This window comes from Leptonychotes weddellii, chromosome 7 (assembly GCF_054177405.1).
Source record: "Leptonychotes weddellii isolate Sample4059 chromosome 7, ASM5417740v2, whole genome shotgun sequence".
In the NCBI taxonomy this organism is placed as follows: Eukaryota; Metazoa; Chordata; class Mammalia; order Carnivora; family Phocidae; genus Leptonychotes; species Leptonychotes weddellii.
In genome coordinates, this window is record NC_138375.1 from 8,102,914 (window position 1) to 8,117,068 (window position 14,155).

The window sequence follows — 14,155 nt, forward strand, 5'->3', positions numbered from 1 at the left end:
GAGAGTGGAGTGAAATGGATAAAACAAGTATAAACATAGGCTGAGGTCCTATTAGATATGACTCACTGTGTTAATTATATGAGAATAAAGAATACTCTTATATTTTAATTGTCTTCAAGCGTAATTATCATTTGACTTACTTTCACCTGTTGAATAATCCTGTGGGTCAAGTATTCCTGATTCCTGCAGTGATCTAATACAGGAGTCCACCAGCTCAAGACCTGTTGTAAGTTCGTCTTCGATGTCTTTTTGACCATCTGAAATACAATATTTTCAAGTGATGAATAAACACATGATATTGTTATTATTAAAGCTTTAGGCTACTCTTTAATAATGAAAAGTGTCCTAACCAAAGACATTAAGTCCATGAAGTTCTCATTAGATTTCATATTGTAATTCTTGGTCAACCAGTAGCAAAAGCCAAGGCCAGCCAATTCCATGTATCCATGAAAATCATAAAAGTTTCTAGGGAATTGAGAGAACTTAACTCTCAGGAAATCATGAGCTATCACAACATCATTTAATTTTAGTGTTGTGGTCTTATCGTGTCCGTTTTTATCGGTGTTTTTTTTAAAGTTCACAAAGAAATTAATCAATAAAGACACAATGTAGAAATAAGTGTAAGTTTCATCAAGAAGTTGTACCTTACCTTGTGATTGCCAGTGAAACTGCTCTTCTGCTGAACTATAAAAAAGAGAATACACAGGTGTAATGCACTGACTGAAACCAAGGACCCTAGACTATAAGACACAGAGGTGCGTTAGAGTAGTAACGCACTATGGGCTCCATGTTGTGTCTTATTTTTATTTATTTATTTATTTAATTTATTTATTTTTACTGAGAAAAGAGATTCTGTTCTGATGCAATCTTAACTTTAATCCATTTGATGTATATCTCTTTTGAATCACAGGTACTCGTGTGTTATAAATGGACACTCTTCTGTAATTTTCAGAGAATAGTTTTGTTTTGTTTTTTTACAAAGCCCAACCTATTATACTCATCCCTTACGACAGCTTCTACATGGATGCGGGTGTACCCAATTTTAGTTATTTTAAAATATGAGGCTGACTAGTTTCATGTAGACTGTGTCAGGTCGTCTGGGAAAGATATAACCTCCTTTTTCATTATAAAGAAGATACACTACATCTATACCTTCTTCCAGACATTATCACATGAGCAGTTCCTGTCAGTTGATTACTAGTTTAAATTAAATAATTTAAAAATTGTAACACTTTACCACCAATTGGATATACAGTTCCCAAATTCTCCCTTTACAAATACATTTTATAAGATGACCTAGGTAGGAAGGGCAGTCCTTACACAGGATATGCCAAAGATACTGCACAGATTTCATCTATGGAGGCAACATAGGTAACTTTTGAACAATTTATTAAATAGATACATAAATTTAAAATTTCTAAACATGCATAACTCTTTCATTATATATGCAAATACTTTCTACATGCCCCCTTTTTATAGGTCAATAATTGGTAAGAAATCTAGATGCCAATTACTGACAGGTATCATTTTGAGAATGATTTTCTACACTTATTTCACTAAAGCCTCTACTCTGATCAAGCAGCTTCTATGAATAGCTCATCAGTTGCACAACAGCAAGTGGATTTTAGACCTTTAATCTGTACTTCAGAGATGGCTTCTGAATACATTTACAGAGGAACAAGGAAAAGGGAATCCTGGTATAAATCAGTGTTCAAAAAAGCTATGATTGATATACACGAACACAAGGATAGTCCTTTAAGGGACATGTGACTTTTACAGGGTATCTTGCTCCTCAACCCATCCACTTTAGCAAACTGGGAAATGTGTTCACAATGGTGAAAACTATAGACAGAATTGATACGTGAAATGGTAACTTTACAAATTCAATCCAACGCAACTTTTTCTTGTATCAAAAAGGTATGTGCTATATAGTGGTAATAGAGAACTACAAAGTTTCACACTTAAAACAGAAATGTAATCCTAAAGTCAATGTTTTAAGAATTGCATGCATGGTCAGTTAGTAAGTGGCATTTTAAATGGGAATAAAAAATGCTTTCATATTTATAGTAGGTTGAATGGTGCCCCTCACCCCCAAAAGATATGATCACATTAAATCTCTAGAAACTGTGTGCAGCTACTTATTGGAAGAAACATTTTTGTAGATGTAATTAAGTTAAAGGTCTTCAGATGAGATCATCTGAACTGTCCTTCTAAGAAACAGAAATGGAGAAAGACAGAGAAGAGAAGGTTATAGGAAAGTGGAAACAGAAATTGGAGTCCTGCATGTATAAGCCAAGAAATGCCTGGAGCCATCAAAGAATTTCTAGAGCCATCAGAACCTGGAAGAAATAAGAAATGATCCCCTCCCTTCCCCCCGAATCTTCATAGGGAACACAGCCCTGCTACACCTTGATTTTGAACTTCTGGACTCCAACACTGTGGGAGACTACATTTTTTGTTTTGTTTTAAGCCACTCAGCTGTGGTAATTTGTTATGGCAGCCCCAGGAGACTGATAACAGTATTTTTCTGATACAGTACAAATGCTCTCCTTACACCCCCCAGGATTTACAACTATCTCTCAGCTGCTACATCCCTTTGGCCAGTACAGCCCTTCTCTAAGTACTTACTGTATACCTTGGCTCCGCTAATTCCTGTCAACCACAATGCTCTTTTGATAGATGGCGAATAAGGGTTATAGGTGTTAAATATCTTGACCACACAGATCCTAAGGAGCTCAACAACGACTTAAACTAACCTGTCCCACTCCACAGCTCCTACTCCTCGCTCACAATAAAAAGTCATGGAGGGGAACACCCTCAAGTGACTTCCCACCTGAAGCAGTAAGAGGAAGTCGATGGAGGCCCTCGCTACTCCTCTCCTCACAGGCACACTGTAGAGCACACTTCACACCCCCGTGCACACAGATGGGACCATGTAAAGCCTATGACAGGAAGTGACAAGTGCCACTTCCTGCCCCAGGCACAGAAGGGCAGGCATGCAATCCTCATGCTCTCTTTCTGTCCTAACCCCCCTGCGATGGGTCCCTGAGTAGGAGGGAGGAAGATTTCTGCCAGCCCCGAGAAGACACAGCATGAGTGAGAAATAAAGCCCTGTTGTGTGAAAACTCTGGAGCTGGAGGGAGGTTTGTTTCCGTAGAATAAATGTCACACTGAGGAATACAGAAATGTGTCAGTATTTGAGGTTGTAAGGTGTTTCTTGCTTCTCTGCCTTCCATTTCCACAGCGTTGCGTGGGGAGAAAATGTCTGGGGTCACTCTCACACAAATAAGGTGCTGTGACAGCTTTTACTCACCCTGTGAGATGTATCTGCTCATCTACAATAATGGGCGATTTTATGTGTATGGCTACGCCTCCCAGTTTTATATAATATTTACTTTTTGCTCATCTCTTTCAAAAGTGTTTCGATCTTGTGATGCAACAGAAACAAGAAGAGACGTTTTGTATTGCAGTTGAAAGAATACCATTCTCAGTGCATATGACGAACAATCCTCTCAAAGCACAGGAACCTTCCTTTTGGACAGATAAAGAGCATTAATTATTTAAAAGGTTTCCTGATGCCTTTAGCACAGTTAAAATGCATTAAAAGTATGACTGATCACAGAAAATAGAAGTCCCAAGAGAAACTTGGTTTAGATTTTATTTCCACTAAGTGCACACTTTACTTGCTCTGTTAGGGGATTTTATGCAATTGTATATCTTATACATTTGATTCCTTCTTTTAAAACTGCTTTTGGGCAGATGCTTTTTTTAAAGAAGCAAACAAACTATTTATTCATCCAATAAACACAGATTATGCCTATATCCCACACATTCTTATTTCAGCTGTTTAGGAATTACTCATGGTGAACTTTCTCCCAATTATATCGTTCAACTTAGTATAATATAAAAGTTATTTCTGAAGCAGTTGTAACTCCCATGCATGTTAAATTTTAGAAAATAAAGTTTGTTTTACCACCAAAATGCTGTTTCTTGAAATACAAGTAATCTGTAAAGAATTAAATTTAATAAAATAGAGATGTAATTTAGAGTAGTCAGTATGTATTTAAACATAACTATGTACAAGTTCCAGAGCCCAATTATTATGAGCAAAATAACAAAGACTACCTAACATTTAACTTTTAAACATATAGATAAATATGTATATAAATCAGTAGTGCTAGGAAACAGTTTTTAAAACAATATATTAAAAGCACAAATCCTGGGGCACCTGGGTGGCTCAGTTGGTTAAACATCTGTCTTCAGCTCAGGTCATAATCCTGGGGTACTGAGACTGAGCCCCACTTCGGGCTCCCCGTTCAACAGGGAGTCTGCTTCTCCCTCTCCCTCTGCCTCTCTCCCCCACTCGTGCTCTCTCACTTGCTCTCTCTCTCAGTAAATAAATAAAATATTGATTTTTTAAAAGCACAAATCCCAATAGGTAACACTTAGATAGTTCTCACTTTAAACCAGACAATATTCTAACTGATTTATAGTTAACTTTCATGACAACAGCTTTGAGATAGGTACTGTTTTCCCATTTTACAGATAATGAAACTGAGGTAAAATGTTCAAGAACTTGCTGGAGGTCCCACCTCCAGCAAACAGTGGAGGCAGGATCATGACCCTGGGTATCCTGTTCTAGAGGCTGCATTCCACACATGTGGTGACATAAAATTTAAACTCCTACGTGATAAAAACAAAAACATAAACACAAAACCATAAACCAAGTTGAAAAAACAAGCCATGTCCTGGGAGAAGATATTTGCAAGGCATATAACTTAAAAGGGTTAGCTTCTGGAACATTAAAATAACTCCTACAAATCATTTTAAGATAAAGATTAAAAGGTCAAATAGAAAAGAGGTCAATGAATATATATATCGCTGATGCACAGAAGAAAAAAAAATCAAGAATGGATGGTCACTGAACATACTAAAAGATACTCAAATCTATCAGCCATTGAAAGAATATAAACTAAACACAAGGCAGTTCTTTATATTCCACAGGCTGTCAAACAACTAGGAAGTCTGACAGTATTTTGTGTTGGAGAGGAGGTGGGGAAATAAGAAACTCTCATACATTGTACATGAAAGAGTAAAGCAGAGACTTGGGTGAGCAATGAGGCAAAATTTGGTAATGTTTTATATGCAGATGCCCAATCACTCAGTAATTTTGCTTGTAGGCAGAGCTTCTAGGGAAACCTGCACACCTACGCTCGGGACACCTGGACAAGACTGTTCATGCCCACATGTTAGCAGTAGCAAGACCGTGGCAACAACCTACGAGATCAGTAATAGGGAATGGACAAATATAATAATGTGATTGCGTACATATATATGGGGTCAACACTATTCAGCAGTTAAAATAAATTAGCCAAATACATAATGTATCAACATAGGTAGTTCTCAAAAGCAAAATATAGAGTGGAAAATGCAAATTTCACATATGTATTGCCTGATCCCAATTATGTGAATTTTAAAAACACTGACTAAACAATATTATGTATATGTACACATATGTATTCACACATGTATATACACACAAAGGTTACTTTTTAGTTTAAACTAGTTTTACATCTATCTATCTATCTACCTACCTACCTACCTATCAAGGGAAATCATATAAACATAGATTAAAAGTTACACCAAAATTCATGATGGTGGTAGCCTCTGAGGAAGAAAGAGAGAAATGCCTGGGGCGCCTGGGTGGCTCAGTTGGTTAGGCGACTGCCTTCGGCTCAGGTCATGATCCTGGAGTCCCTGGATCGAGTCCCGCATCGGGCTCCCTGCTCGGCAGGGAGTCTGCTTCTCCCTCTGACCCTCCCCCCTCTCATGTGCTCTCTCTCATTCTCTCTCTCACAAATAAATAAATAAAATCTTTAAAAAAAAAAAAAAAAAAGAGAAAGAGAGAAATGCCTGAGAAGGAGTAAAAAGGGAATTTCTCTTTTATCCTTAATGTTTTACTTCATGAAAAATGAAGGAAAATGTTAACATTAATTTAGGAATGCCTTAGGTACTTGGAATAAAAAAAATCATGATTCTTACATTTAGAAACATGTTTAGTTAAATGCTTAGGTAAATCCTTGTAACTCAGTTCCACATAAACCCCCACCACTGTTAGAATCACTCATAGTTGGAATTCAAATAATGCAAAAAAAATCTGAAATACGTAAGTCCAAATAATAGAGGGAAATAATGGATTTAGAGCTATAATTGCTTTTGTCTCCATTTTCTCGGCGATAAAAGTGACATGATCACTTTTGCTGCTTTGATATAAGCTTAAACATTTCAAGTGAGCCACCAATAACTTCCAAGTTCTGCGGGCATGATGCTGGGGAAAAACTAGTTTATACCGAAGAATAACCTCTGAGATCCTTGAGCAGTGATTTTCACCCTTATTATTTCCAGCATGATAGTCTCCTTATCCTCCTCCAGGCTACTTCTAATAAATAAATAAATAAATATATGAAAGTTCGGGGAGTTTGCTTAACGTCAGGAAAAGACACAAAGCCATGCAGTACCAGAGCAACTCTGTCATGAACCAGCACAAATATCTTTTCTCATCTTCCTTTTCAGCTTTCTGATGCCCAGAGCATCAGTCCCTACACTGTAGCATGTGGTGTATTATTCTTCACAATATGATTCAAAATGAAATAAAGGTAAGGAACTACGAAGGATTTTTTGGTGTTGTTAGTTTGCTTTCAAGTTAAGCAATGTACCTAAAACAGAAGCCAGAGAAACTAGCGTGAAGTAAATGGCATCAGAACTAATATTTGATTGGTCAAAAGTCCCGATTACTGTGGAAATGTAACATATTTGGTAAGAATGCTGAGAAGGGATTGCCCGTGTTGCTGGGCTGCCCTCTTAGCTCAGTGCACTGTACCCAGACCAAATTTGTTAGGATTGGTGAGTAACTCTGCTTCCCCCAGAACTTCCTGAGCAACTGATTTCCCTTCAGTCTACTGCCTTGTGGTCTCTAGATGTATCCGTGGTATATTCCCAAATGAATGTCCTATTCTCTCCGCCATGCCACTGGCATGTTTATTTCTTTCTTAGATCCTACATCCTCTTTCTACTTTACCTATTCTCATTAGAAATATAATTTTACAGCTATTATAAAAATGTCTATAGGGCTACAACGGATAGCCAGAGGACCACAGAGCTCCCAAACCAGGAGAGTTCAATACATTAGTTTGTATCAAGTGATTTATTTATCAGGTGATCAGGGCCTGGCAGGTCTTGAGCAAATATGGAATTTTACATATTGCTAGAATGGTTTTTATGGCTTGTAGGTTATGACTTACTCTATTTTATCCTTTGGAGCCACTGCAGTCCTGTCGTGGGAGGGTTAGGATGGGGGGCAGACATGGAGAAATGAGAACAGAGGACACTAAGAAAATACCCAGGTATGGTGGTGTCTGTGCCGAGGCTGTTGGTCACAGCCAGTCCTGGAGCAAATGGAAACAAAGTCATCACACACTCTTGGCGAGTGCTCACGGTGGCTTTGGGTATACGGAACAGAGAATGCAGCGTCAGCTCCTTGGGACTCTAGTCCAGTAGGGATGTGGGAAACCAGCACTCAAAGCTGGGAGAACCATTGCGTGAAAAAGTGTGCTCGAGACAATACTGCGCACAGGTGTGTAGGACTTGGAGCATGGAACTTAATCTCTTTAAGCCTCAGTTTCTCCATTTATAAAACGGTGATTTATTAGAATTTCCCACAGAGATCTTATGAAAACTCATGTATGTAAAACCCACAGAATAGTGTGGGAGTATAGAAGGCATTAAAAAAAAAAAAAGTAAGCTCTCATTATCACGTGTAGAGCAGAAGGCTCAGAGTATAGCCAGGTCAGAATTGAAAGTTTGATAGGTCTACCATATGAAATTCAACTTGTCCATGCTGGGGACCAATAAATACCATTACACCAGTAATGTGATAAGCTGTGCACAATTTAAATTGTCCACCTTTTCTTTTCTCTACACTAACATTGTAAAGAAAAAGAGGCAGTCTGTGATTTCCACAGAAAGATGATTCACTTTTAAACCGTAAGTTTGCCCATCAGTCCTGCACAGAATGCCTCTCTCTGCAGGCACCTGCTACTGTTCTCGCCGTAGTAAACAAAACAAAACAAAACAAAACAAAACAAAACAAAACAAAACCTTAAAGTCTATTTGTTATTTTCAAAACCCTGGAAGAAAATAAGTCAGACCCAAATTGCTATTATTAATTTCTTTTTAGTTTGAGGCAGGGGAAATGCATATTCCTAAGTTAATTTTGCTGGGGTTGGTGACTGACAAATTATCTAAACAACTAGGAGCGGTTCCCATGCCGTAGCCTGGATACACACGGTCGCAATGTTTATCACAGGGTCCTGCGACAATGCCAGGCTTGTGCACTGGCCAGTGGGGAACTAATGTGACTAACAATGGGGAACTAACGTGAATTCTGTTTTGTTTTAATTCCCTCAAAAATACATACTCCAGTTTCTAGCAACCACAAAGAATTAGCCCTCGGCTCAACACCCTAAACGCGCTATCTACACAAAGTCAAGCTCTTACCATGGGAAAGACATAATTTCAAGTTTCTCTTCTTTGAACGCTTTTCTACTTTGGAGTAACTGTAGTTATATTACAAGAGACAGATTGTGTATGAAATTCTATACCAGAAGAAGGAACAATTGGTAAATTATAAACTAGAAAATTCTCATGTTGTATGTTTCCCCTCTGTAGTTTTCTGGGAGATTTCTCATGCATGAGCTAGGTAGTTTTGTTTTGTTTTTTTTTTTTTTAAAGATTTTATTTATTTGACAGAGCGAGATACACGGCGAGAGAGGGAACACAAGCAGCGGGAGTGGGAGAGGGAGAAGCAGGCTTCCCACGGAGCAGGGAGCCCGATGCGGGGCTCGATCCCAGGACCCTGGGATCATGACCTGAGCCGAAGGCAGACGCTTAATGACTGAGCCACCCAGGCGCCCTGAGCTAGGTAGTTTTTTAAATGCTAGCACATGAGAATTTTACAGGAGTTGAAGCAAAATTCCTGGAATGCCAGCCACGTTAGACAATAAAGTTATTGTAATATTTTTGTCTGTGAGCATTCCATAAACCGGGATGTAGTAAGTTGCAACTACGGATGACCAGGAACACTATTAATTAAATAACTCTGAGACCTTGTAATATTTTGAAATGTCTTCCAAACTACCGGAAACTGAATCGTTTACACAGTTTATATGCTAAGTGTCTACTACTGCATTATACATTGTTATATTAGTAGTCTCCTTAGTGTTCCTCACAACTCATGGCTCCATCTTTGGTGAATCCGAAGGCTTCACTCACGAATCTTGAGAGTGAATAGAGAGCTTAAGTGCATTTTGCAGTTCGATCATTAATAACTGATTTCTTAGGCAGGAGAAGAGAAGAATAATGGGTTTGTTTGCTGACAGAGGTGGTATGTATATGAATGTTCTCAGATGTTCCAAATTTTAGTCTTTTGCATACAGTCTCCCAGAATTCTCTCTGTTGTTAGGGTCCTCTCAGTGAAGGGAGCTCCTCAGCGTTGGGGGCATCTCTGGACAAAAGGAGGGGTCAAGTTTATGTTTTCCTAGCTTCTTGGGATCATGTGTGAGATTCTGTGTGTGGGGGTGTCCCTCACTGCTGTGTTCCTCTAAAACGCACTGATTTGGGGCACCTAGGTGGTTCAGTCGGTTAAGCATCTGCCTTCAGCCCAGGTCATGATCCTGGGGTCCTGGGATGGAGCCCCACGTTGGGCTCCCTGCTCAGCAGGGAGTCTGCTTCTCCCTCTCCTTCTGCCTGCCGCTACCACTCTTTGTGCTCCGCCCCCTGTCAAATAAATAAAATCTTTGAAAAAATAAAAAAATAAAATGCACTGATTTGCTCCAGCTTTTCTTTCACCTGTTCTTGGTTCGTAAGTGTGTTGTCTATTACAGATATGTCAAACCCTGAGTATTAAGTTTGACTGAAAGTGATATGATTTTATTAATATAAGTGGAGCTAACACCTCTTAGGTATTTAATGGAAATTTATGCAAATAACCATTGCCTGTTTCACAGAAAAGAGAAGTCTGAATCTCTTGTTTTCTGTCTTCGAGTAGCAACAGATGATTTGTAAAAATAAGTTTCAACTTCCATGTCCTTATGGAGCAGAAATCATGTAATGTTCGTGAATAACTCTCACAGTATTATAGATCTTTACTTCCTTATGAGGAGCAGTGGTTTTTAAAACCATTTGAAGGTTCAATTCAAATGTTCAATGGGTACACAAATGTTGATAGTTTATTCATAAATGCCCCAAACTAGAAACACCAAATGTTCTGCAACAGGTGAATGGTTAAACAAGCAAATACATACATACCAAGGAGAAGAATGTAGCGATAAAAAGAAATGGATTATTGATAGATGTATTAAACAGCAGTTTGGAGGGATCTCAAGGGAATTACGCTGAGTGAAAAAGATAAATAACATTCTTTTTTAAAAAAGATTTTATTTATTTGAGAGTGAGCATGAGAAGGGGGCAGTGTTAGAGGAAGAAGCAGACTCCCTGCTGAGCAGGGAGCCCGATTCAGGACTTGATCCTGGGACTCCAGGATCATGACCTGAGCCGAAGGCAGTCACTTAACCAACTGAGCCACCCGTGCCCTGATAAATAACATTCTTGAAATAACAAAATTATAGAACTAGAGAATAGATCAGTGGCTGCCAGGGCTCCAGGATGGAGGATGAGTGTGGGTGTGACCACAAAGGAGTAAGAGGAAGTCTTATGGTGCTGGAATCATCCTGCATCTTATTGTGGTAGTGGTTACACAAAGCTCCTATGTGATAAGACTGCATTGAACTAAACACATACACACGCGGGCGCGGGAATGCAGCTAATTAAAACGGGGGAAATCCAAGATTGTACCAATGTCAGTTTCCTGGTTGTGACATTGTGTTACATAGTTACCCCACTGACGTTGCCATTGATGGGAACTGGGAGAAGTTACAGGATATGTCTCTGTGTGTTTTATTTTGTGACTGCCCATGAATCTATAATCATTTCAAAATCAAAAGGTTAAAAAAATAGTGGGGTAGGGTTTGGTCTACTTTCTTTTCTTTTCCCTGAACTGTTTTCTCTACATGCAATATGCCATTCATTTATTCCCATATAATAATTAAACTAGGATTCAAAGAACATGGGGAAGAGTGGAGTAAAGGGAATGGAAGGAAGGAACAAACACAGAAGGAAGAAATAAGAAAAAAAAAAAAAAAGAAACCATTGTGAACTTTTGATTATCCTTTTTGTTCTTCATTCTCGGTAGGCAGAACTCAAGCGACTCTGCCCTGGGCTCTTTTCTGCTTTGTTCTGTGAATGAAGGTATTATCCCTGGAGCATAATATACCAATCATACTGCCCACTGCCAATCAGATGCAAGGGATCGTGCTGCTTCTGAATGAAAATTCATCCATTATATCTAAGCTCCCTACTCATCAGGACCCTGTATTCGCTTCCATTGCCATATGTTTTGGGGAGAAAATTAAAAATGGTATTTTGGCTTACAGAACTAGAGCAAAATACAAGTCTGAATGCATTCTACGTGAGTCCAAGAGGCCTCACATGATACAATTCATTGGCTCTCCGGAAGCATATTCATTAAAGTTAGGCTTGCACCTGGCAGACACGTTCCTGCTTCTCCTGCTAATTCACGGGGGAGGGGGGGCGCCCCAGTGCCAGTCTGCTTCCGCAACCCCCTACCCACTACTGAAAATTGGTTTCCTTGGTTACTTCTGTCTGTTGCTTTCCATATTTATGGTGGTAGGGGAAAAAATCATATATTAAGAGTTACCTTCTTTCCAGCACTTACTACCTGATGCTTGAAACTGAAAAGCTGGATCAGCCGCCCCACCTTCTCTCCCTATCTTCTGGTCACAGGGCCCCTTTATTTGTCCTGAGTCTTCCTTTTAAGAAAGAATGAGCATTTGAATGTGAGAGCTCGCCAAACAATTGTACTGCCTGCTAAACGGATAAAACCATTTAAAAATCCATGAATTGAAAGATCTACTAATGTTCTTAAGATATTTAAAGCGTATCTTCCCCCAAATCATTTTTGAGATCCTTAGCATCTACCTATCCCTTCCCCATCATAAATGTGCCTCGAAACCCATTCCCTTTATGGTTGCTGTAGTTGGAGCTTTTTGTGTTCTCTTTGCTGGTGCTATAAAGAGCTCTCTGCCTAAGGGCAGATGTAACTTCCCATCGACAAGGATTCTCTCCTTGATCAGACTTCAGTTAGGCTCCTGTGAACTCTCTTTTTGACTACCTCCAGTCATGGGCACTCACTACCTTCCTTGCAGAGTCTAGTTCTAGCAAGAATCCTGTCGAGTCAGGTTAACCAGAATCCCCCACGCTTGATGTCTGACCACCCTCCATATCTGATTGGTTCTCTACCCTCTACCATCCCCCAGGTGATATCCGCTCACCTGGCTTGCTTGCCTTCAGCATGAATCTTGTTAAGTCAGTTAGGCAGTTAGGCAGAATCCCTCCTGCCCCCAACCTGCTCCTGATCGTTCCTCTGAGTAACTTTCCATCCACTGACCCCCACCCTGCTCCTTGCCTTTAAATTTCTATTTTTTCCTTGTAGTATTCGGAGTCAGGTGCTATCTTTCTCCCCTACTGCAAACCCCACTGTAGCATCCCCCCCCCACACCGTGCCTTGAATAAAGTCTGCCATATTGTTCTTTCACAAATATCACTGAGTAACTTCTTCATTACCACCACAGACTCCCCACAGCCCGAGGGGAACATGCAAAGTCACATCCCTCTGTAACCTCTGTCTCCTCCTGGGTGCTGAGATAACATTATCAGGGTGGGCTTCATGGGAGTAAGACCTTGCGGTTGTCCCAAATTACAACTGTCCCACGCTCAGAGAGCCCCCTGTCTTTGAACTTGTGTTTTGCAGGGGGAACATTGGAACATGCGCATGAGTGGAGTGGACATGCATAATGTGTGTGTCGTTCTATTCTGGGCTGTCTCATTCACAGAACGCTTGCAAGGCCCTATCGGACCCATGATGTGTTGTGGGAGCTAAGTAAGACTCAAGGCGAGTCCAGGTAAGCATGGATGTTTCTGACTGAGTAAGCAGGAGTGCTGACTGCCCCCAAAGGCCATGCTTACCCTTCGAACCAGAACTTGCTTTGAAGTAAGAAGGCGATGATGTTCTAAGAACCATGAACAGTCATTGAACCCTAACACATCCTTTCTTACTCATGTTACTCTCCTATGTCTGCCAACTATTTATGCTAAAAATGATGACCTAGAAGGAAAGGAAAAGATATGGCAACCCACAGTTCTATTTCCTTTCAGTCCTTCCTTACTCTTCAGTAAGACAATGTTGGTAGAATTGTGCATATTGAAAAGTGGAAAAAAAAAACCCATGGAAATTTGGGCACTGTTTCCACTGGTCTGCTAAGAACGAAGTACATATGCACGTGTGGGCTATGAAATATGAATTGTATCATTTCAGTGATTCTGCATACAAATTCAGCACTCCTGTATTTGCATTTAAATCTGGCATTGCGCAGTACAAAGATAAAAGGTAAAATCTGTGCCAACAGTTTAAAATTTTAATTTTTCTTTACTTAGAATGACATTACATAGTAAATTAAACACATCATGACAAGGAGAGAGAGAGCGAGCGAGCGTGGGAGCGCATGGGAGAAGGGAAAAAGCTTTAGTATCTTTTTAGTACTTTAATGGCATTCCACACCCCGAGGTCTCATTCTGCACTGATTGTTGCCGATTACATAACTGGCTCTAAACATGAGCTACCGCAGACTGCTGTTGTGGGGATTAAATGAGAATACACATGAAGGTCCTAGGCACAAACAGAGTATCAACCAGTCCTTCTCTCTCTCTCCTCCAATTCACTCCACGCAACCACTTCTCTCCTATTCTATGCCTGTAGTCTTTTCTTGCTCCTATCAATTATCCACCATGTATTGTGCAAGACTGTTAAATCACAGATCTGTACCTCTGAAACAAATAATGCAATATATGTTAAGAAAAAAAAAAAAGAAGAAGATAGCAGGAGGGGAAGAATGAAGGGGGGGAATCGGAGGGGGAGACGAACCAAGAGAGACGATGGGCTCTGAAAAACAAACTGAGGGTT

At 39.8% G+C, this 14,155-nt stretch overlaps 1 protein-coding gene across 6 annotated transcripts in view; it reads right to left on the reverse strand.

The window, feature by feature from the left end:
* CTNND2 (catenin delta 2) overlaps positions 1-14,155 on the reverse strand; it is an 864,616-nt gene that overhangs the window by 398,374 nt on the left and 452,087 nt on the right. For all 6 annotated transcript variants that reach the window (XM_081825896.1, XM_081825895.1, XM_081825891.1 and 3 more), the window contains 2 exons: positions 650-684; positions 141-257 (listed from right to left, as the gene is read on the reverse strand). In XM_081825896.1, the coding sequence (XP_081682022.1) occupies positions 141-257; positions 650-684 (152 nt within the window). The remainder of the gene's footprint in view (positions 1-140; positions 258-649; positions 685-14,155) is intronic.